Source organism: Lagenorhynchus albirostris, chromosome 20 (assembly GCF_949774975.1).
Source record: "Lagenorhynchus albirostris chromosome 20, mLagAlb1.1, whole genome shotgun sequence".
NCBI lineage: Eukaryota > Metazoa > Chordata > Mammalia > Artiodactyla > Delphinidae > Lagenorhynchus > Lagenorhynchus albirostris.
In genome coordinates, this window is record NC_083114.1 from 6869750 (window position 1) to 6894315 (window position 24566).

General features: G+C 42.0%; 2 protein-coding genes and 1 pseudogene across 2 annotated transcripts; all 3 read left to right on the plus strand.

Moving 5' to 3' along the window:
• Positions 1–4950: 4950 nt before the first annotated feature.
• On the plus strand, positions 4951–5602 carry LOC132511831 (myosin-4-like). The gene is made up of 3 exons (XM_060135545.1): positions 4951–5154; positions 5254–5397; positions 5511–5602. The coding sequence occupies exons 1-3, from the start codon at positions 4951–4953 to the stop codon at positions 5517–5519; spliced, it is 357 nt and encodes a 118-aa protein (XP_059991528.1). The 3' UTR covers positions 5520–5602.
• Positions 5536–8918, plus strand: LOC132511830 (myosin-1-like; annotated as a pseudogene).
• Positions 8919–9040: 122 nt separating this feature from the next.
• Positions 9041–24303, plus strand: LOC132511833 (myosin-1-like). Its single transcript, XM_060135547.1, is given in 32 exon segments — positions 9041–9125; positions 9329–9447; positions 9538–9687; positions 9806–9976; positions 10072–10378; positions 10473–10514; positions 10517–10536; positions 11593–11680; positions 11761–11878; positions 12177–12300; positions 12389–12525; positions 12621–12876; positions 15015–15257; positions 15350–15526; positions 15609–15648; positions 15651–15750; positions 15995–16085; positions 16172–16561; positions 17160–17286; positions 19087–19205; positions 19365–19561; positions 20312–20495; positions 20778–20943; positions 21035–21077; positions 21079–21155; positions 21535–21845; positions 21933–22136; positions 22465–22590; positions 22681–22851; positions 22936–23040; positions 23141–23236; positions 24032–24303. Coding segments are annotated over 32 exon segments (4722 nt in total). The 5' UTR covers positions 9041–9055; the 3' UTR covers positions 24185–24303.
• Positions 24304–24566: the final 263 nt, after the last annotated feature.

Below are 24566 nucleotides of genomic sequence, written 5' to 3' on the forward strand. Positions count from 1 at the left end.
GCAAAGCACAGGCTCTAGGCGTGTGGGCTTCAGTAGCTGTGGCACACGGGCTCAGTAGTTGTGGCTCACAGGCTCTAGAGCGCAGTCTCAGCAGTTGTGGTGCACGGGCTGAGTTGCTCCGCGGCATGTGGGATCTTCCTGGACCAGGGCCCGAACCCGTGTCCCCTGCATTGGCAGGCGGATTCTTAACCACTGCGCCACCAGGGAAGCCTGAGAATCAAGATTTTTTAAGCTGGATTTAGTGGCGATGCATAGCCAAAAGTATAGCCTTCCTGGACAGCGTAAAGGAAAAACTGAATGGTGACTTCCCTTCTGAATAGAAAGCAAGAGCATGTTGGTTTAAATGGCCCTACAAGAGAATGACTTAATTAGATGTGTGGAAGTAGGTTCACAGATAATTTGGATTCACATTGGCCTTAGGAAGGGACTGGAATTGCTCCTCGCTGCACTGGCCCCCTTCACTGCGTTCCCATGTCACCTGTAAATGCTTAAGTGCCTCAGAACTTGGCAATAATAACCAAAACCAACATCTATTCTCTACTTATTGGAGAATCTATCCAGAGCAGTCAAAAGGCTGTCTTAAAATTCCCATCAAATCCTAGTGAGAGCATTATTAAAATGTTCTCTCTTTCTGAGAACACTGTGACATTTTGCAGATGCCTGATAAAGAAAGTGTCTAAGAAAATAAAATGATGTACCTGTGGTCACAAAGCAGGTTAAGAGTTGGCTAGGAAAGCCCCTCTCAGACGCATGTTTCCTGGAAGACCCTTCCTGATAGCTTTAACCTACTGAGGTAGAGGAGTGTTACCAGCAAGCACACTGCACTGCAAATCAGGCGACCAAGGTCTACACTGCTGTGTGATTTGTGAACTCTCTTCTGTTCTTTGAATCTCAGTTACTTTATTAGTGAAATGAGAAATATGGATTAGATAGTCCCTTACAGCAATAAATCCTGTGACCATTACAAACAGTGTCTCCAGATATCTGCTTTCAGAAGGCAGCCTCTTTCCATTAAATCAACTGAAATATAAGTACAATAATACATGAATGGTTGTAATACAGGGTATATTAAGCAAATTTTGTCTCAGTCCCAGATAGACAATGCTGACATAAGAGATGCAAGACCACAGAGACAATAAAACAAATATTTTTTTTAAATTAAACATCAGAATAGAATATAACGTGTAGGTATTGTTTACAAGCAAAATGTGAAATATATACCATGGATAACTGATGGAGAAGTCACAGATGCTGCATAATTAGACAGAGAAATACCCTGTTTTCTAGTTTGTTCCTATGTTGAGTTTCACAGAGGAAAAGAGATTTCACAAGCAACTTACATTTAAAAAACAAAAGTGCAAGAAGCAGGACCACCCAGCTTGGCGAAGCCCTGGAATGATCTGGCAATGAATCAGAGGCGACTGACTGAAGGAAACAAAGAAGCTGTCTATCTTTAGCTGCTCTTCATGAAGCAAGTTTTAAAATTAAATTTCCAAGCATCCTTGAAAAAGTACAATGAATGGGGGGAAAAATCATGGTTTCTTGGGAGAAATTAACAATCTTTTTCTGACTCTCTGGTAAAGAGCAGAAACTTTCCTCCCTAGTACAGTATCTGCAGTTGTGTGGGCAGTTGAAAAGACTACACGTGGGCAATTCAGCGAAACACAAGAGCAGCAGGCAGCGAAGTTCAGGGAATACAGATCACAGCTGGTTTTGAAACAACACCTTACATTATTCCAAAGGCAGTCACTTCCAGGTTGCCAACAACTCAAATTATTTATAGTAGATTGATTTATACACTCAACCCAATGTGAGAAGAAATATTTCTATTTATATCCAAACATCTTTAATATGAGGGGAATTATACTTGGGAGACCTTCATCGCCAAAAACAGGTTTTGCCTAATATGATTTAAGAAAGGGGAGGAAGCTACGTGTTTTCCATATCTGACCCTATAAAAGTACCCTTGGAATGAGTATGATTTGTCTTTCCTCATAAAGCTTCAAGGTAAGTGTGTGTGAGGACAGGGCTCTGTCTGAAGGGCCAACAGGGATGCCTGGCTGCCTGCACGCATGCCACACATCCTGGCCCGCACTGTCCATGGCAGCCCTTCCAGGGAATTACCAACTTACTACGTGGCAATTTTAATTAGATGTTTTACTGTTCCCAGTCATTTCCTGCTTAATTCAGAATCCTTCATGCTATTATTGGGAATTGTTAGCATTTAATGAGAAGAAATTTGCTCTTTTTCTTACAGTTCTGACCCACTTCAAGGTTGCACCTCTAAGGTAAGATACTGATTTTTCTCATTCCTCGCTGGGAGCAAGAAATCTGCAGTGGCTTGGAGAGTGGTTGGGGGCGGGGGCAGGGGTGGAGGTTATAAAATAAAAGCATTTCAATTTCAGGGCTGTTCATGCTTCCCTTGAAAAACTCTGACGGAGACTTTAGAAACTGGTTCTCATTAATTTATATCTTTTGAAATAAATGAAATGCTTTCTCAGAATCTTTAGGAGTTTTTAGATATAATTTTTTCCATTTCCAGCATTGCAGACTGTATTTTAAATAATTGAATTACAACATGCAATACAACATTTCACAGTGTTACTGTTCATTTACGGAGAAAATGTATGGGTTGGCCAAAAAGTTCGTTCGGGTTTTTTCCGTAACATCTTTTTTTAATTTATTTATTTTTGGCTGTGTTGGGTCTTCGTTTCTGTGTGAGGGCTTTCTCTAGTTGCGGCAAGCGAGGGCCACTCTTCATCGCGGCGTGCGGGCCTCTCACTATCGCAGCCTCTCTTGTTGTGGAGCACAGGCTCCAGACGCACAGGCTCAGTAGTTGTGGCTCACGGGCCCAGTTGCTCTGCAGCATGTAGGATCTTCCCAGACCAGGGCTCGAACCCGTGTCCCCTGCACTGGCAGACAGATTCTCAACCACAGCGCCACCAGGGAAGCCCCCGTAACATCTTAATGGAAAAGCCTGAACAAACTTTTTGGCCAAATCAATAAATTTCCTATACACAGCTTTTACTCACCACTGTATATAATATAAAAAACCTTGAGATGCTGTCTAAATGGATTAATAGAATGGATTGAATCCTTGCCTTGGAAAAGTGGCTGAAAACTGCATATTGTTTCACACTCTGTAAAATGGACATTTTAAAAAATATAATATGAAAAATGTGAGCATTTTTAGCAAGATAAAGGATTTTAATTATGCTATCCAAATCACTGTAGTTTGAATAGAAAAATGTTGAGAAGATAACCCAAGTGCTTTTGAGTTTTCCTGGAAAAGATATCTTTTTTAACAGTATGTAGGTTCCTTAAAAAACTAAATATAGAACTACCATATGACCCAGCAATCCCACTACTGAGCATATACCCTAAGAAAACCATAATTCAAAAAGAGTCATGTACCACAATGTTCATTGCAGCACTATTTACAATAGCCAGGACATGGAAGCAACCTAAGTGTCCATCAACAGATGAATGGATATAGAAGATGTGGTACATATATACAATGGAATATTACTCAGCCATAAAAAGAAACGAAATTGAGTTATTTGTAGTGAGGTGGATGGACCTAGAGTTTGTCATACAGAGTGAAGTCAGTCAGAAAGGGGAAAACAAATACCGTATGCTAACACACATATATGGAATGTAAAAAAACAAAAATACAATGGTTCTGAAGAACCTAGGGGCAGGACAGGAATAAAGATGCAGATGTAGAGAATGGACTTGAGGACACGGGGAGGGGGAAGGGTAAGCTGGGACGAAGTGAGAGAGTGGCATGGACATATATACACTACCAAAGGTAAAATAGATAGCTGGTGGGAAGCAGCCGCATAGCACAGGGAGATCAGCTCGGTGCTTTGTGACCACCTAGAGGGGTGGGATAGGGAGGGTGGGAGGGAGATGCAAGAGGGAGGGGATACGGGGATATATGTATATGTATAGCTGATTGATTTTGTTATACAGCAGAAACTAACACACCATTGTAAAGCAATTATACTCCAATAGAGATGTTAAAAAAAGATCTTTATTATAAAATAGGTTATATATGACCATTATGCACAGGATTGATGAATGTTAAAGTGGCAGGAGACAGATCTTGAAAAGAAAAAGTTTTCTGAAATTTTTATGAGAATACTAGTAATAAAGCAAGAAAACATAGGTAATAACATTTTATAATGCCTTTGAGAAATACTAAAGACAGGTGAAGAAACTGAGTTTGTCAAACTTATGACACAGGAACAAGAGAAGTTGATGTAGAATAGGATATTTTTAACTAAACAATGCAAAACAAGGCTCCTCACATTTCTGCTTTCCTTTATTAGGTAGTCCTTGTAAATCCCAAATCTATAATGAAAAGGTTTTCACCAGGTACTAAGTAGTTCCTATAACTTTAGCAACGTATTTCTATTGATGTTTTAATTTATAAAGCCAACTTTGGTCCTTCCCCACACCCAACATGTGTTCTAAGAGGTGTGAAGGGTGCCGTAGAAGGAAAACACTCCCTGTCTGCAAGGTGCTTATAATCCCACCGGAAGATAAGAACTACAAGTGAAAGAGCTGGAGAAATCCTGCAGTCATCTTAGCATGGTGTTCTGTATAAGCTGATGATAGGAGGCTTCTTAAGATTAATATGCAAACGAAACAGAGAAAGGAGCTACAATATCATACAGTAGATGAGCCAGAAACAACCGTCTCTTTCCAAATGCAAGAATAAGTATCTATCACCACTGGCACAGAACACGGAGACTGACATTTCACCTCCAGCCAAGCCAGGGAGTTGACCATACCCAAAAAGATGCTAGTGCTCAACTTGTCAAGGAATAATGTCGTGGTTTTTTTAACGTGAATCGAATGGCCCAGTTGCTGATTTTCTATAATATCTTTACTTCCTCTGCCAGGCAGTGTCTCTGATTTGGCTGCCATCAATAACCCACAGCCATGAGTTCTGACGCTGAGATGGCCATTTTGGGGGAGGCTGTTCCTTACCTCCGAATGCCTGAAAAGGAGCGCATGGAGGCCCAGAATAGGCCTTTTGATGCCAAGTCCTCAATCTTCGTGGTAGACCCTAAGGAGTCCTTTGTGAAAGCAACCGTGCAGAGTAGAGAAGGAGGGAAGGTGACAGCCAAGACCGAAGCTGGAGCTGTGAGCAAAACAACTGGAGGGGATTAGACTGGGCCCCACTGCCAGTTAGGGGAGCTGACACTCCTTTGTCGACCTGGCCTCTCCTACTTGACTTGACAGACAGTAACTGTGAAAGACGACCAAGTTTTCCCCATGAACCCTCCCAAATCTGACAAGATCAAGGACATGGTCATGATGACCCACCTGCACGAGCCAGCAGTGCTGTACAACCTCAAAGAGCGTTACGCAGCCTGGATGATCTACGTGAGTTTGTTCTCATGGCCTCTGCTCATGCAGGTGGTTAATATTCTGAAAAATAGTATGTTATGAAGGTCCCCATGAAATAATTATATTCCTTTTTTTCCTTTACGGTGCAGACCTACTGAGGCCTCTTCTGTATCACCGTCAACCCCTACAAGTGGCTGCCGGTGTACAACCCAGAGGTGGTGGCTGCCTACAGAGGCAAAAAACAGGAGGCCCCGCCCCACCTCTTCTCCACCTCTGACAACGCCTATCAGTTCATGCTGACTGGTGAGTGGCCTGACTGTTTTTCATACAAATTATTTCACCACCTATAATCTCAACATGGAAAAGTTAAAAAAACCTTTAGGAATACTCAAATCCAGCCCCTTAGGTGCACACAAGAGGTGACTAAAGCACAGCTCAATCATTTTAGTACCTATGTTTCTTGTTGATTTTGAATTAGATACTTTAAGAAGTATTGTTACGTCTTTAAAGTCATCAGAACCCATTTCAGAGATAATAGCCTCTCTCTGAATGAAAATGGTATTCGGGGACTACTTCATTCAAAAGGAAGTTGTCACTGTCCCCCCTTAAAAGGACTTTATTCTGATTGAGGCACCCTCTCTTACCTGATCTTTCTTTGACCCAATAGCATGCTTTTGGGAAGCTGATCAGAATTAGGGCTGCAGTCTGGGACCTTGAGACAGAGAGAGAGAGAGAGAGGTGTGTGTGTGTGTGTGTGTGTGTGTGCGTGCGTGCGTGCGTGCGTGCGTGTGTGTGTGTAATTGATCCATTTAGAAACTAAATCTCAATCTTGGCCTGATTAACACTATTTTGAACTATGAAATACAGTCCAAATCCTTAGAATATTGTGCATTTTTCAGTTATATGCATTCATTAGCAAAGAGCAGGCCACTGAAACCTATAGATGACAACTAGGGAATGTGTCTATGGAAAGGATTGCTCTTTCTTTTAAACCAGAAGGACACACTTCTTGTGGGGCATAAGGAGTTTAAAACACTACACATTTTAATGTTTCTCTTCCCCAACTTAAGAGACATAATAACACCACCACATGTAACTTTACAATAATATATGGAAAAACCCCACTGAGTGTGACACTTACACTCAATGCCCTCAGTGTTTCCCTATAGAAAGTTTTGTTTGTGTAACTAGTAGATATGCTGACTGTCCAGTGTCTTTCTTCTAGATCGAGAGAATCAGTCTACCTTAATCACATATGTATTATTATTCTGAGACTTATTCCTATTTTATTTTCACTGGGAAAATCACAATCCAAAAGAAGAAATTAGTTCATGCCCCATAGTAAAGCAATGGCATAATCAGCCTGGAACTAAATATTGCTACCACTTATTATAGGGCTCGGATTGCCTCCAAATATAAAATAACAATGTCGCAAATTACATCATTTGCTAGCCCATTCTTAAAAGTTCCAGAGCTTGCCAGGGATTAGGAGATATAAAACACCATGTCCACACATGGCCAGAACCCAGTACCGGACCGTGAGCACACACACCTTCTGAAGTTTGGGCAGTTTGCGAACGTTACCAGTGGTTCATTTTCAAGGCCTACTTGAGGAATGTCTATTCCTTCAAAAACCTAACTTGGTAATATCTTTAGTCTAAGGAAGCTGAAGAACACATGCATTGCTTCAGAGAGTTTTTTACTAATTGTTTCATTTACTACATAGTGCTTGAGGAGCTGCTTCTTGGACCCCTGAAGCCCGGCCTCAGCACCTAGAAGAGAGCCTGACACATTTTAAGCACTCAAGAAATAAGTGCTACATGGTTAATGATCGACTGTCTCAGATGCTTATCAGTGCAAAGCAACAGAAATAATATGGGCTAAATGTGGCCTGAAGAGAAAGATCTAGGGGACTCTGACAAAGACATATAAAGACAGGCACATAAGAGTAAATGCTAATGGAGGAAGTAGTTTCCTTTGTCACAGAGCTTAATTTCTCACACGTATTTGATCACTGCTTGACAGCGGAGAATCCGGGGCTGGGAAGACTGTGAACATGAAGTGTGTCATCCAGTACTTTGCAACAATTGCAGTCACTGGGGAGAAGAGGAAGGAGGAAGCTACTACTGGCAAAATGCAGGCGGGTCTGATTGCCACGTCAGAATCCAAGCTGTCAAGTAAGAAACTCCCGAGCCCCACATGTGAGGACTGCTCTTGCCTTTCTTTGCAGGGGACTCTGGAAAATCAAATCATCAGTGCCAACCCCCTGCTGGAGGCCTTTGGCAATGCCAAGACCGTGGGGAATGACAACTCCTCTCGCTTTGTAAGTCTGTGGGTCACCGAAGGGTTTTCTCAGGTGTCCTCTCAAATGCCAGAAAAGGCTCTCTGAGTTATTAACTCAATCTCTTTTTACTCGTGTGCTAACAGTCTTGTACATAACATCATCTTTTTCACTTGCAAGGGTAAATTCATCAGGATCCACTTCGGTACCACGGGGAGACTGGCTTCTGCTGATATTGAAACATGTGAGTAACAGGACCTCCTAAACAGAATCCAAGAATGACAAATGATGGTTGGGAGGAACATCTTACAGCTCCTGCTGAGCCTGGAGCCTGTGAAACACCAGTCACTGCCAAACATGCCTGTGGGTAATGCCAGTCTTAACCAGAGCCCACAGTGTGCTTCCTCCACTTCAGTCAGGAGCCAACGGTGCTCTAGAAACTGCCAGGAGTTGCTGGGCTTATCTGAAGGATGCCAGCCTCAGAAATTTCAAATTTTTCTAAGAAAAAACTAAGACTGGGGGTATATAACTTGGGTTTAGTGTATGTGATTTCTTCCTAGTGTGAGCCTTGATAAATGTTGCTCTTAGTAACCCCTGTCATAAAGCGAGAAGAGACCCTGAGGAGGAACAGGTTATCAAGAATCAATTATATCTGAAATGTCAAGAATCTTCTGTATGAGAAATGAATATGTCTTGAGCCAGGCAACTTCAGTTTCCTTCTAGAGGTGGCAAGAGCAACCACAGTGGTAGAGACGTAATATGTGATATCCCACAGGACTATTCAGCTGAAATCTCATGGGGCCAGTGAGATTTAGCGTATGACCCCAAGTTCCAAAATCATTCCAGGAACTTTATAATTTTTCCCGCTAATCCAATGTCTACTTTCCATTGCAGATCTTCTGGAGAAGTCTAGAGTCACTTTCCAGCTAAAGGCAGAAAGAGGCTACCATATTTTTTATCAGATCATGTCTAACAAGAAGCCAGAACTAATTGGTACGAAAGAGCTTAAATTTATTAAGTTAGAAGCCAATGTTTTTATTAGCACACCTTCTAACGTAAACCATACACCCTGAATTCTATGCACCCAGAAATGCTCCTGATCACCACCACCCGTATGACTATGCCTTCATCAGTCAAGGGGAGGTCACAGTCCCTAGCACTGATGACCGAGAAGAGCTGATGGCCACAGATGTCAGTTACACATGAAGTTTTTTAAAAATAAGTCATTGTGTATGGAAATGACAACGACAACCTGCTGTAGGTGTGAATAAGGACACAGTATAAGTTCTTCTAAATAAGTTAGTGTCTTTTGCCCTAATTCTGCCCTCTCATCTCTCCTGGTAGAGTGCCACTGACATCCTGGGCTTCTCTTCTGATGAAAAAGTGTCCATCTACAATCTCACGGGGGCAGTAATGAATTATGGGAACTTGAAATTTAAGCAAAAGCAGCGTGAGGAGCAAGCAGAGCCAGATGGCACCGAAGGTACCAAATGAACCTCCATCTGGGTTAAATGAGAGAATAGAGGCAAATAAGCCCACTCCAAACTCATGGCTCCTTTACACCTGAGCATATGATGGCCACATACAAATATAACCCCACATAGGAATGATTCATTCCTTACTCTGCCTCTAGGAACGGTGGGGTCATAGTGGGTCATGCTGGATGTCTGAATTGTGTCTCTGCAGTTGCTGACAAGGCTGCCTCTCTCCAGGGTCTGAACTCTGCTGACCTGCTCCAAGCCCTCTGCTACCCCAGGGTCAAGGTCGGCAATGAGTATGTCACCAAAGGCCAGACTGTGCAGCAGGTAATGGCACAACCTCTGTGAATCTCACACTTCCCAGGCCTTCAGGACACGTCTTTAATAACAGCAACGATCATTACTCTGTCTATGAAGGTGTACAATGCAGTGGGCGCTCTGGCCAAAGCCGTCTAAGAGAAGATGTTCCTGTGGATGGTCACCTGCATCAACCAGCAGCTGGACACCAAGCAGCCCAGGCAGTACTTCACTGGGGTCTTGGACGTCACTGGCTTTGAGATCTTTGATGCGAGCTGCTTGCATCAATGACAAGCCTCAAAGCACCCTTCCGCTTTGTGTCTGCTTTGCTGAGTCTCCATTGGATTTTCCAAACTCACTCAAACTCTTTGGTATTCGAAATACCCAGTTCAACAGCCTGGAGCAGCTGTGCATCAACTTCACCAACGAGAAGCTGCAGCAATTCTTCAATCACCACATGTTCGTGCTGGAGCAGGAGGAGGACAAGAAGGAGGGCATCGAGTGGGAGTTCATCGACTTCGGGATGGACCTGGCCGCCTGCATTGAGCTCATCGAGAAGGTACCTGCTGTGTGCACTCAGCAGCCGCCCCTCGCCGACCTGCTGCTTGACACTGCAGCTCATACCCGCCCCGTATGCACTCTGCCTTGGTCCAGCCGATGGGCATCTTCTCCATCCTGGAAGAGGAGTGCATGTTCCCCAAGGCCACAGACACCTCCTTCAAGAACAAGCTGTATGACCAGCATCTTGGAAAGTCTGTCTAGTTCCAGAAGCCCAAGGTGGTTAAAGGCAGGGCTGAGGCCCACTTCTCCCTGGTGCGCTATGTCAGCACTGTGGACTACAACATTGCCGGCTGGCTGGAGAAGAACAAGGACCCCCTGAACGAGATGGTGGTCGGGCTGTACCAGAATTCCACAGTGAAGATTCTGGCTTTCCTTTTCTCTGAGGAAACATCTGAAGCAGGTAATTATCAACAGAATTAATCTTTTACTTCATGTATAAAACTGAGGCAGAGAAAGCCTGTACTATGAGTGCTTGTGATTTCTCTTCCCCTTAGAGGGTGGCGGTACAAAGAAAGGCGGCAAGAAGAAGGGTTCTTCTTCTTGTCAGTTGTCTTCAGGGTACAAACTTCACTTTCTCTCTCTAATTAGGTTCAGGAAGTTAAATTTTACTTTACTATGTGGGGAAGGGTAAATAATCTTGCAAGGATTCTAGAACTAAGTGTGGGTCCAGGAGACAGGTCAGCAGGTAGTGGTAGCATTGACTCTCACAGGAAGGTGTGGGGTAGCTTGGAAGAGAGAGCTCAGTATATAGGAGACACAGGTGCCAGGTCAGAGTCAGTATGAGACGGTAAAATTCAATATTGGGGCTGGGAAATAAGGTCATCTGACACTTAAAAGCTGCTTCTGGGAGAAGATTAAGCAAAACATGAGATTTTCTTTGGGAGCGTCCAAATGGGGTAGGTGCTTAGGTGTATACTGGCGTAAAACTGAAATGAGTAGATTGTGAAAGGTGAGGATAGAAAAATAGTGGTAGGATTTGGAGGCTGATCTAAAGAAGAAAATAAGAAATCAGGTGTGATAAGAAATAGCTTTTTAAGGAAAATTTACTTATCTTTTGACAATCCTATCTGTAATAACTGAAGTTCTAGTTATTCTGAAAAATCAGGATTTCCATAGGGTGGAAAACCTCTCACATTGGCAAGATGGCTATCCGTTTTCTGCCAATTCGCAGAACAAGGCATTAAAAGGCCCCTTTCTACGAAACCAGCAGGAAGACACAGCTACGTAATTATAAGGAATAAGCATGTGCTAGAGAAGCAGATACAATTGAAAGTTGGGTAAAGAAAGAAATGGGAGAGCTGGAAGAAGATTTTGAGTTTTTTGTAAATCGGACCATATTATCTAGGCAAAAGATTATGGGTAGAGTATTTCCATATGTTAAAATGCCGTATATGCTAGGAAATTCAACAGGAATGAATAACCACTTCAACAGCGAGTTTATAATGCACAAAGATAGGGAAAATAGAGATATTTCCAGAGATAACCCTCTGCAAATTCAATCTGGATACTAATCATTGAAATTAAATCAGTATCATGGACCATGATAATTATGTCTATAAATATGAATGTACAAAAATAGTGTATTTTAAACCAAATATTCACATGGTTCCACAGGAGAATTTGAGTAAGCTGATGACCAGCCTGAGAAGCACTCACCCCCACTTTGCACAGTACATCGTCCCCAGTGAAACCAAAACCCCTGGTAAGACACTTCTGATATCCAGACAAGCTCTAGTGTAATTTCTCATCAGACTATTATATGGAAAATGTATCTCCCTTTAGGGGCCATGGATCATGAGCTTGTCCTGAACCAGCTGAGGTGTAACGGTGTGCTGGAGGGCATCCTCATCTGCAGGAAGGGGTTCCCAAGCAGAATCCTGTATGCAGACTTCAAACACAGGTCAGACTTTCTCACTGTGAATTATTTTACAAGGTTCTTGTTATTTCATTTTTCAATGAAATAATCCTATCCTTTATAACTTCTATTAAAATTGAAGAGCAACAAATTTAACAGACTCCGTATTGATATACCAAAAGTTTGACACCCTTTGAATATACAAAGACTAGATAAAGAGATAGATACGATCCCTTGTTTATCTGTGTTAGACTACCCAACAATTAAGTTGTTTCTATAATAAGGCAGAAAGATTTCTTGTTGGTGACAACAGCTCTATCATTTACTTGTTTGGCTTAAACAGACTCAAGATATTAAATGCAAGTGCAATCCCTGAAGGACAATTCATTGACAGCAAGAAGGCTTCTGAGAAGCTCCTTGGGTCCATCGACATTGACCACACCCAGTATAAATCTGGTCACACCAAGGTAATAGTCTCTAAGGCCCACCAGACCCTATGCCTGTCGCTTTGGAGTTTATGTAAAGTTTCTGACCTGCAACTCTGCCCACGCATAGGTCTTCTTCAAAGCTGGCCTTCTGGGGCTCCTAGAGGAGATGCGAGATGACAAGCTGGCCCATCTGATTACTCGAACCCAGGCCAGGTGCAGAGGGTTCTTGGCAAGAGTGGAGTACCAGAAGATGGTGGAGGGGAGGTAAAATAGGAAATGTTACTAAACCCCATCAGCCTAGGCCTTTTAATTCTGTTTCCTGTTATACCTGACTTTGAACATTTCTGTTCCTATCACAGAGGGTCCATCTTCTATATCCAGTACAATATTCGTGTTTTCATGAATGTGAAAGACTGGCCCTGGATGAAGCTATATTTCAAAATCAAGCCCCTCCTCAAGAGTGCGGAGACAGGGAAGGAGACGGCCACCATGAACGAAGGATTTGAGAAGACCAAAGAAGAGGTAGCTAAGTCAGAGGCAAAATGGAAAGAACTTGAAGAGAAAATAGTAACTCTGATGCAAGAGAAAAATGACCTGCAGCTCCAGGTTCAATCTGTGAGTATCAGAAGCCTTTGCTTGCAATCTGATGCTAAAATTTCAATTCAGCAGTTGCTAGGGGAGAATCTAAATTCCACCTTATTAAGGGACTGATTATCAATCTTTCTTAATTCACAACTCCTCTGAATGTTCCATAAAATTTCATATACAATATTACTAAAAAGCTCTGTGGTAGGATTCCTTTCTGTTGAGAAGGGAAAAATAAAAGCATTTTCCTTTCGCCCTGTTGTTTCTCCTACCAAAATATGGGCAGTAAAGAAAGTGATCTTTGTTCCCTAAGATTCTCTCCGCTGAAAAATGCAAGTAAGAGCAGTGAAGAAAGAACAATGTTGACAGTGAAGAGCGAGGAGACTTTATGATGAGAATGTATCAACTCAAAACCCATATTCTGAATTTTAAAATCTATGGTCCCCTGGCAATTTCCCTCTCAACTATATCTTTAGAAAGTCTCTAGGACCTGAAAGAATAAGATCATCGCAAAGATAATGGCAATACTTTCTATAAATAGTGTCAATTAGGCAAAGCATGAGAAATAGTACTGGTGTTCTTGTTTTGATGTCCCAAGAAATATCCAAAGGCTTGAGAAGAACTATTTGATCAACACCACTATCTAACCCATTTCTGTGACCCAAATGCCAAGAAAATTTCAGCTGCCACCACTGAAATCAACAACAGAAACATTAAAAGCTACTCTCTAGTTCTCTGAATTTAGAAGGGAATCTGCACTGGTTCCAGTGGGCGCACAGGTTTTAGACACATAACTAGAAAAATTAAAGAAAAATGAATTATAACTACCTAGGCTGGCACTGTGACTTTCCTTGTGGTTTAGGAGACAATGGTTTTCCAAATTGAGGAGGGGTTCATCACACCATTAAGAATCAAGAGATAATTGTATGGAAGTTAATTTCTCTCAGTATAGTATGATCCAAGTATAATCAGTATAACTGATCTAAGTATGCTCTTCTCAGAATAATATGACTTCTTTTCAACATTATTCTATCAACTACCCATTTAATAAATATTTCATGAAGTTCCAAGCATTAGGGATACAACCTTGAGCAAGAGACATAGTCCCTGCCCTCAGAGGGTTTATATTCCAACTCCTATTTCTTCTCCTAAGAAACACGCTTGCTACTTCTCTAGCACCACCTTCTAAAATGTTTCGTTCCCCTTAGTTCTTCCGCATGCTCCCATTAATTCCACCCACTCTGTCACTGCAGCATGTATCTTCCCTTTAATTCACTTTTCTGCTAAATATCCAACCATTTCCTTTGCTTTCCATATACTAAACTGTTCTGGAAAATAATATTAAATAAATAAAACTAACTGAAGTTATATACCAACACATTAAACACAGGTTATCATGCAGGGGAGTAAAAGAATTTCCTTGACCCTCTTAGGGTTCCTTGGCTGCGTCTGAAACTTAAACTGACAAAGAATGACAGGAGAAAAACAAACAAATTTTATTTAATTTTTATGTGTACATGGGAGCCTTCCAAGAGAATAAAGACCTAAAGAAGTGGCCAGAGCATGGAGCTTTTATACCCTTTAGACAAAGAAATGATAAATATGTGAAGAACTGACAAGACAAAGGGGTCTGGACTGGGGTAGTAAGTGATGAAGAAATAACTAGGAAGATAAGGGTTAGTTTAACAAGGTTTGTTTATACAGCCTTCTCAGTCCTAAATTCCCCACCTCTTGTGATAAGAATGTCTTCTTTCCTCCCAGTACAGGGAGGGGACCTTCCACATGGAAGTTTTATGACCTGTTTCAGGGAAGAAGGCTGAGGGGAATGGGTCAGGGTGGGCTTCCTATTTCTGCTCTTTTCTCAAACTCCTTTAGCTTAAGATATTCATTATGCCAAGGTACCATACTTTGGGATAGTGTATCCTGAACCCCATCATTAATAAGTATAATTTTATTATAAGTTCATCAGGAATTATGACAAATTCCTTTTTTAAAAATCTCCAGTGGCATAAGTGGAGTGCCCAATAAATATTTCCTAAATGATGGAAAGCTAATAAAAATTAACCAAAAGCTTTAAAGCACCATTTACTTGTTTGGTTTCAAAATCTTAATAAAATCTGAAAATGTCCACAGAACAAGATCTAAAAGTGTCTACTGTCCCTTCTCAGGAAACAGCTAGCTTGGCTGATGCAGAAGACAGATGTGACCAGCTGATCAAAACCAAAATCCAGCTCGAGGCAAAGATCAAGGAGGTGACTAAGAGAGCTGAAGATGAGGAAGAGATCAATTCTGAGCTGACGGCCAAGAAGAGGAAACTGGAGGACGAATGTTCGGAACTGAAGAAAGACACAGATGACCTTGAGCTGACACTGGCCAAGGTTGAGAAGGAGAAACATGCCACAGAGAACAAGGTATGAAATATATTTGTATACAGCATATAGAGACTCTGCCATCTAACTAAGCTGCTTTAGAGCAGAGATAATCTCTTCCTTAACCTTTCTAGATGAAAAACCTCACAGAAGAGATGGCAGGCCTGGACGAAGTCAAAGCTAAGCAGACCAGGGAAAAGAAGGCCCTCCAGGAGGCCCACCAGCAGACCCTGGATGACCTGCAGGCAGAAGAGGACAAAGTGAACACCCTGAACAAAGCTAAAGCCAAGCTAGAGCAGCAAGTGGATGACGTAAGTCTAGGATTAGCAAGGAACTTATTTTCTTTGAAAGGAAGCTAAGCAATCCTTTTGACGCAACATTATTTGTATTTAGCTTGAAGGGTCTTTGGAGCAAGAAAAGAAACTGTGCATGGACTTAGAGCCAAGAGGAAGCTGGAGGGTGACCTAAAATTGGCCCAAGAATCCACAATGGATATAGAAAATGATAAGCAGCAACTTGATGAAAAACTCCGAAAGTGAGAGAGTTCAATTTAACCTGCTCGTTGTCTGGATCTCAAAAATATTACTTCGCAGCACACAGAAAAAAACAAATAATGACATCTTTAACTTTTGTATTTAATGAAAATGGTATAGTACTGACTTGTAAAACATGCACTTAGTACTTCCTCAACCCCAGCAGTACAAAAACGTTCAGTTACACATAGAGAAGAAGACTGGCAAGAGGACAGAGTATGAGCTAATGTGTTGCTCTCCTAACAGGAAAGAGTTTGAAATGAGCAGCCTGCAAAGCAAGATTGAAGATGAACAAACACCTGGCATTCAACTGCAGAAGAAGATCAAGGAGTTACAGGTAAGTCCATGATTTCCATCAGTTTCATTCAACATGACAAAATGCTAACACAAAGGAGCTGACGTTGAGCTTTTCCCCACTGCCAGGCCCGCATCGAGGAGCTGGAGGAGGAGATCGAGGCAGAGCGGGCCTCCCACGCCAAAGCTGAGAAGCAGCGCTGGGACCTCTCCCGGGAGCTGGAGGAGATCAGCGAGCAGCTAGAGGAGGCGGGCGGCGTCACATCCACCCAGATAGAGCTCAACAAGAAGCGGGAGGCCGAGTTCCTGAAGCTGCGCCAGGACCTGGAGAAGGCCACCCTGCAGCACGAGGCCACGGCGGCCACGCTGAGGAAGAAGCACGCGGACAGTGTGGCCGAGCTGGGGGAGCAGATTGACAACCTGCAGAGGGTCAAGCAGAAGCTGGAGAAGGAGAAGAGTGAGATGAAGATGGAGATTGATGACCTTGCTAGCAACGTGGAGACTGTCTCCAAAGCCAAGGTACAATCATGATTTAAGTCTTATAGAGATTTCTGTAGGACAGGTGTGAGTGAGCCTTTCAAGAATCACTAGTAACTGGCAGAAGGAGATTATGGCAGGAGGCTGGTCGCAGGAAGGGCAACTCCCATGTCATGGGGCCAAGTGCTCCCTCTTTACAGGAGAAGAGCTGTCCCCAAAGAATATGCATCCTGAAAACTCAAGTTCTTTCCAATAAAAAATACAATTCAATGATGTATTTTGAAATTTTTGAAACACCTCACCTTGACTAGGCTTTTTGTTTTTCCCTTAAGCACAAATACATAACCTGCTTCTCAAAGAAATTTCATGAGCTGAGTCATCAAGTATCACTATTCTCATATCACAGACAAGCCAACTGAGTAAAGGCTTAGTTTCACAAAGCAATTTCGTGGCAGTAGGTTTAGACTATGTGTCTTGTTACTCTTTCCATCACAAACTAAGGCCTCAGTTGTTTTTTTGTAAAGGTAGTTTATTCTCAAAATAAGTGAGTACTGCAGCTCCTATGGAATGCTTAGATTATTGCAAATTTCTATGGTCCAAATACTTGCTTAAGATGCCATTTACCACTTTTTGAATGCAGGGAAACCTTGAAAAGATGTGCCGCGCTCTAGAAGACCAAGTGAGTGAACTTAAGACGAAGGAGGAAGAGCAGCAGCGGCTGCTCAGTGACCTGACGGCTCAGAGAGCGCACCTGCAGACGGAATCAGGTGGGCCATCTACCAGTGTTGACCTTGAATGATAAATTTATCTTGGCTATCCAGTTGCTGAAAAACTCTACACTGAGTTATTTGAGCTCACATATGACTTCCCTGGGAGGAGCCGCTCATATGAACACCTTATTGACCACCAGCATGGACTACTTTCTTCCTTTCTGTCTTTTTGGTTTTGGGTTTGTTTTCTTTTAAATAGAGACCCAGGCTCTCTTATTTTTTAACACTTTAAAGCAGATTTCACTCTAATCTAAAAGTTATCTAATAAAAAAGTGTATCCTGACAGTATTTACTTTTGCTTTTCAAAGTGCTTCCACAAGTTAATTACTTTTTTACCCTCATTAGTCTATGTAATGTTATCTCTATTTTAAAGATGTCGGATTATGGTAGTGGTGAAATGACCTGTCCAAGAATGCTTACTCCAGTCTTTTCCCTGAAGTCTTGCCAATTGCCGGTAGCACCACAGTTAAGTAGGGAAATATGCAGGACCACAATCCAGCCAGGAGCATTCAAGTGAGGTACACAGAGTTTTGATTATCCAAATTGGAGGGTCTCTGCATTTACTCCTCCCCCTATCAACTTGTCCAACTTTCTACTAAAGTTCTTCTCCCCAAGTGAGAGGTAACAAGATGGAAATTGTTTTGTGGGTCATTTGGACCATTAACGTAATAGGTAGATCAAATTGTTGGAGAACCACTTTACTCTTTCATATTCATTCAAATATTGTTCTTTCTAGAACAAAGCTCAAGTAAGGCTTTTATTATTGTTATACAGTTGATAAGTACACTTTATGAAAAGGAAAAACTGTATTCGCAAATAATCAGAATGCTCCCTGTAGTTCCTTTTCCTCATTACATGTTTACTCCTAGTAATTTAGTGGTATGAAAAAGAAAAATGAAAGCTGTGATTCTTATTAAATGTTAAAGAAATAAGGCTTACAGGTAACCAGTTCAAAAATGGTGCTGAAAGTGTTTTCTCTCTTTTTAACATAATACAGTTGACCCTTGAACAACATAGGTTTGAACAGTGTGGGTCCACTTATACGTGATTTTTTTCCTATAAAAACATACCACAGTACTAGATGATCCACAGTTGGTTGAATCCATGGATGTGAAAAAAGAGGGCTGACTGTAAAGTTATAAGCAGATTTGCAACCATGCAGAGGGTCGAAACCCCTAACCCCGATTGTTCGAGGGTCAACTATATAGTGTATTTTCTGAATTATGGTGCTTAAAGAATGGGAGACAAATTTAAATGCCACTTAGTTTAAGAACTAATTAGTTATCCACAAACCAACTCATTCTTGGGGTGGAAAGACACTTGATTGTTTCTTAATATAAAAATTCTTCCAGGATTTTCCTTCAAACATCATTTCAGAGGGAACTGCTCAAAGTCTCCTATTTTCCAAAGAATAAATTCTGTTTCAATCAAGTTTCAGTGAAAGGTAAACTAGTACAACACTGTTGCCTTACACAAAAAACACTGGAATGGTTTTTGTTGGTTTGATTTACATTTTTTTTCACGTATTTCTTCACCAGTTTCTATTGTGATCAAATAATTTGAAATAGCTCCCCAAATCTTTTGTGTTGTTCAGAAGCGTGTAATCTGCCTCAGTCTTCCCTACTTCTCATTTTCACATAGATGTCCTCACCAGGGTTGAAGTGGAAATTGGTGGTTTGCTAAAAGCCACACTCTCCATCACGTTTCAGACCCAGCTCCCTTTCCCCGCTCCAGTTTGTAATTTAGAGCTTTAACTTCCAAAGTAAGGTTGAGTTTTCTGGTTCTAGATCTTTATAGGTGAATACTCATGACAGTTAGATGAAAAGGACTCATTAGTTTCTCAGCTCTCGAGGGGCAAACAAGCATTCACACAACAGACAGAAGAACTGAAAAGGCAGCTTGAAGAGGAGAGAAAGGTTAGCCCTACTTACAGCTGTTGTTTCTGTCATTATCCTTGCTTTTGAGATTGTTTTCTGCTTACTTCTACAGATTTTCTTCTGGTGGCCTACAGGAGCTTAGGGACTAAACATCACCTTAAAGATATAAAATTAAGTCACCAATCTCTATGTTCTCAGGCCAAGAGTGCCCTGGCCCACGCCCTGCAGTCCTCCCGCCACGACTGTGACCTGCTGCGGGAACAGTATGAGGAAGAGCAGGAAGCCAAGGCTGAGCTGCAGAGGTCAATGTCCAAGGCCAACAGTGAGGTTGCCCAGTGGAGGACCAAATACAAGACAGACGCCATCCAGCGCACAGAGGAGCTGGAGGAGGCTAAGTATGTTCTAGAATTACCTAAAATGAAAATAGCTCTGTTAACAATCAAAGTGCACCTGATATTAAATACCACATGGGCAAATGTCCACTGCTCCCCAAATAAAAACCTATGAAAAATCATGCATGACATAAACCTAAGCAAGAAAAACAAATACTCTAGGTTGTCTAGGGAAAGAAGTTAAGTTAGAGGGTAGAAGGAAAAAGGACATAGTGCAAGAGGAAGCTGAATGATTATTTTTTAAAAGGGGAACTTCTGACATCATCCTATCCATACAGGTGTAGATAGAATAAGAGTCAATTATACTCTCCCGTGCTGCTCCTCCATCTTAGCCATTAATGGAAAAATCGGTCCAGGGTGACAGATATGTAAGAGAAAAATAATCAGACTTTAAAGCACAGCTCCTCCTTTTGAGATGTAAAAACATGGTTATTTGTAGAGGAAAAAAGAATACAGTGTTAAAGACTAAAAAGTAGACACTAAGCTCTGTAATAAGAAATAACACATATTGTTGTTAAAGGTCTAAATATTCAATGCAATCAAAGGTTCAAGACTGAACTTAAGAGGGAGAATCTTATTTAACAGAAAGTTTAAGGAAGGGACCTTCTCATTCAAGAGAAAGTTTCAGGAGAGATCTAGTCATTTATTCTGTGAATAATGTAGAGCCAGATAGGAATTATAATGTTTTGGTGGATGCCTTAGAAGAGTTTCTGAGTGACCATTCACTTCTATTGTCCTTATTTCACTTTTTAGGAAGAAGCTGGCCCAGCGTCTGAAAGATGCTGAGGAACACGTAGAAGCCGTGAACGCCAAATGCGCTTCCCTTGAGAAGACCAATCAGCGGCTCCAGAATGGGGTCAAGGACCTCATGACTGATGTGGAGAGGACAAACGCCGCCCGTGCAGCCCTGAACAAAAAGCAAAGGAACTTCGATAAGGTAATTTCTGCACCAGTTTCTGTCTCAGCATTCAACATGTGATTAAGGAGAGCCTCCCACCTTCCATGTGCCTATTCAAACCATCCGAGGGCTGTTCTCAGCAGCTCCAGCTCCACGAGTAGGTGGGGAGGAGGGGGGACTCCTGTGCTTTCTACTCTTCTCATTCATAATTATTTTTCAGTCCCCGATCATCTCAACTCTGTTTGAAAGTTGCCAGAATAAATGGTTTTCATCCCACTAAACTTTCTCCACTCAATTTCTTGACCATTCCTTGCCCCTCAGGTCCTATCAGAATGGAAACAGAAGTATGAAGAAACTAATGCTGAACTTGAAGCTTCCCAGAAGGAGTCCTGCACCCTCAGCACAGAGCTGTTCAAGGTTAAGAATGCTTATGAGGAATCCTTAGACCAACGTGAAACCTTGAAGTGGGAAAACAAGAATTTGCAACGTGAGGACACTTTACCTTTTCTTCAACAAAAGATTTGAAAGAATGTTTTCCCTCACTGAATGAATTTTTAATTTTTTTTTTTCATGAACAGAGGAGATTTCTGACCTCACTGAGCAGATTGCAGAAGGAGGGAAACATAAATGAACTGGAGAAAATAAAGAAAAAAGTGGAACAAGAAAAGTCTGAAATTCAGGCTGCTTTAGAAGAGGCAGAGGTAGACTCTAAAACCATTTTGAGAGGAATTAAGATCTAATACATGCAAGAATCAAGAGAAAAGAAAAATAATTTTTACTCTAGGTAATAAATATGAGGATGGAAAACTGACCATGCATACAACTAACATAACTGGACATCAGGAATGGGATGCTAGACACCGAGAAAGCAAAGATGAGTAAGTTAAGGGCCCTGCCCCCATGGGCATTAGCTAGCTGGGGAGACAGAATTATACAAAACCAACAACACCACATGGCAGAAATTTCTGTAACAATGGAAAAAAGATGCATTATAGTAGCACAAAGGTAGGAACTAATTCCTATCTCTAGAATACCATGCACTTCCATTCCCTGCTAATGTCACCCCTTGCTGTCATTAAAGCATCCCTTGAACACGAGGAGGGAAAGATCCTGCACATCCAGCTGGAGTTGAACCAAGTCAAGTCTGAAGTTGACAGGAAAACTGCTGAAAAGGATGAGGAAATTGACCAGCTGAAGAGGAACCACATTAGAGTCGTGGAGTCCATGCAGAGCACGTTGGATGCTGAGATCCGGAGCAGAAATGATGCCATCAGGCTCAAGAAGAAGATGGAGGGAGACCTCAACGAAATGGAAATCCAGCTGAACCACGCCAACCACACAGCTGCTGAGGCCCTGAAGAACTACAGGAACACCCAAGCCATCCTCAAGGTAAATGGGCTCAGGAGATGGTCCCAGGGCAGTTGGGGTGACTGCAGCCCTGAGAACAAGGTGTCTCAAAGATCATTCATTCCACAGGATACCCAACTCCACCTGGATGATGCTCTCCGGGGCCAAGAGGACCTGAAGGAGCAGCTGGCGATCGTGGAGCGCAGAGCCAACCTGCTGCAGGCCGAGATCGAGGAGCTGCGGGCCACCCTGGAGCAGACGGAGAGGAGCAGGAAGATGGCGGAGCAGGAGCTCCTGGACGCCAGCGAGCGCGTCCAGCTCCTGCACACCCAGGTGAGTATAACATAAAAGTAAAAAATACAGTGGACTGGAAATGAAATTCTTGCTCAAATCTTAGTACTATCTAAAAATGTATTCATAATGTTTTATGGAGGTTAAAGTTTAAAATATCTTTGGATTAACAATATTTTTGTTTATATGAACTGTGACATTCAGAGTTGACTGTCTTGTGAAAGTATATTGTCAACTCAGATAATTTATGGAACAAGAAGGGATACTAATTAGTTACCTTAATTAATTAGTTTGTGGGTTCATTAGAACATTGGACATTGTAATTTTGCTCTCATGTACTCAGTATTTCTAAATTTGATATTTTAACCAGAACACCAGCCTGATCAACACGAAAAAGAAGCTGGAGACAGACATCTCCCAAATCCAGGGAGAGATGGAGGACATTATCCAAGAAGCTCGCAATGCAGAAGAGAAGGCCAAGAAGGCCATCACTGACGTGAGCAGAGGGCCACACGGGGGTGGTCAAGTTAGAATCTTGATGGGCTGTCTCAGCTCTCTCTACTGGTTTTATTTTACTGCTAATTAGGCGGTCATGATGGCCGAGGAGCTGAAGAAGGAGCAGGACACCAGCGCCCACCTGGAGCGGATGAAGAAGAACCTGGAGCAGACGGTGAAGGACCTGCAGCACCACCTGGACGAGGCTGAGCAGCTAGCCCTGAAGGGCGGGAAGAAGCAGATCCAGAAGCTGGAGGCCAGGGTGGGTCTCCCAGCCTGTTCAATTCCCAGCCTGTTCATGCTGCTAGTTACAGCCAAGTGGCTAAACACCTTTGTCCTCTTCCAGGTGAGGGAGCTTGAAAATGAGGTTGAAAATGAACAGAAGCGCAACGTTGAGGCTGTCAAGGGTCTTTGGAAACATGACAGAAGAGTGAAGGAACTTACTTACTAGGTGATCAGCCTTTCCATATAATTCAAGCCTACTGCTTTCAAGAAAATAAAAATGAGTTGTTTTCAAACAATGACACTATTTGCTACCTCTTTCATTCCAGACTGAGGAGGACCGCAAGAATGTCCTCAGGCTACAGGACTTGGTGAACAAATTACAAACCAAAGTTAAAGCTTATAAGAGACAAGCTGAAGAGGCTGTAAGTACCTCCCCAGTGAGAGAGAAAGGTTCAGGAGCAGGGCCAGGATTTGTGGAGACTAAAGCTCATAGAATTTAAGAGGCTTCCATTAAGGCAAAGAAGACTAAATTGGGAACACAAAATTAGGTTTGAAAATGAGTATTTATTTAGAATGAAAAAAATCGTACCACTAATTATTGGATCCTTAGAGATTCGGGTTCATTTCTTCTGAGACCTCTAGCAGTTTTCCAGACAAAGCAGTGTAGAGATGCATCTTGGTTACAACCCACCTCCCTCCCTAACTAGAACACTCTACTCCCAGCAATTCCCAGCACCCATAGGGGCTGTGCAAATGAGCACTCTGAATCTAAGCCTTATTTAAGTTCATGATGAATCGACCTCAGAATATTTCTTTTCCATTTGGCTGCAGTTATCTTTCTCATCCTGTTAATTCTAAAACCTTCCTTAAGGTTCTCCACACCCAATACTACCACAGTGCCTACTTTTTAAAGTTTGTTCCACAGAAACAAGGCTGACTTAAATTCCTGCTACTTTGATATGCCTGTTGTCAGTGTAGCATCTTAAGTTTGTCAGGAAGAGAGTCAAGTGAGAGAGAGTGAACAGGGGGTTGTAAGCCCACCGACACAGAGGTGAATATGTGGGATGCCCTACCCCAAATAGGTACATCACCAAAGAACAGAACCTTTTGCTTTCTCACTCATGAAGCAAATTCTATAGCTGCTCTTAGTAACAAAGGCAGTAAGAATCAGAAAATGTCAAATTTTCTTGTTCTCTCAAATGCATTTCTTTTCTCAGGAGGAACAAGCCAATGTCAACCTTGCCAAATTCCACGAGATCCAGCACGAGCTGGAAGAGGCCGAGGAAAGGGCTGACACTGCCGAGTCGCAGGTCAACAAGCGGCGGGTGCAGAGCCGGGAGGTTCACACAAAAGTCATAAGTGAAGAGTAATTCATTCAAATGCTGAAAGGTGACCAAAGAAATGCACAAAATGTGAAGTTCTTTGTCACTGTCATATGTCATTGTAATGTCAAGGAAATAAATCTGCAGAGAATTTTGCAATCTAAAAATACATGTGTCTCTTAATTACAAGCTCAATAGTGCTATTAGAACTAATTCATTTATTCAACATTTGTTATGCTCCTACTGTGTGCAGTCAGGGAACCAACTTTAATAGAAGGCAAATGAAATGAAGTGGTCTAAGAGGATGCAAAGGTAGTTAATGGGATACTCAATTCCATTCAACCAATTTTATTGAGTGTCAAGAACGTGTCTGTACAGAAATTGGTACCAAGGATATGACAACCATCCCTGCTTTTGAAGAGCTCAAGCC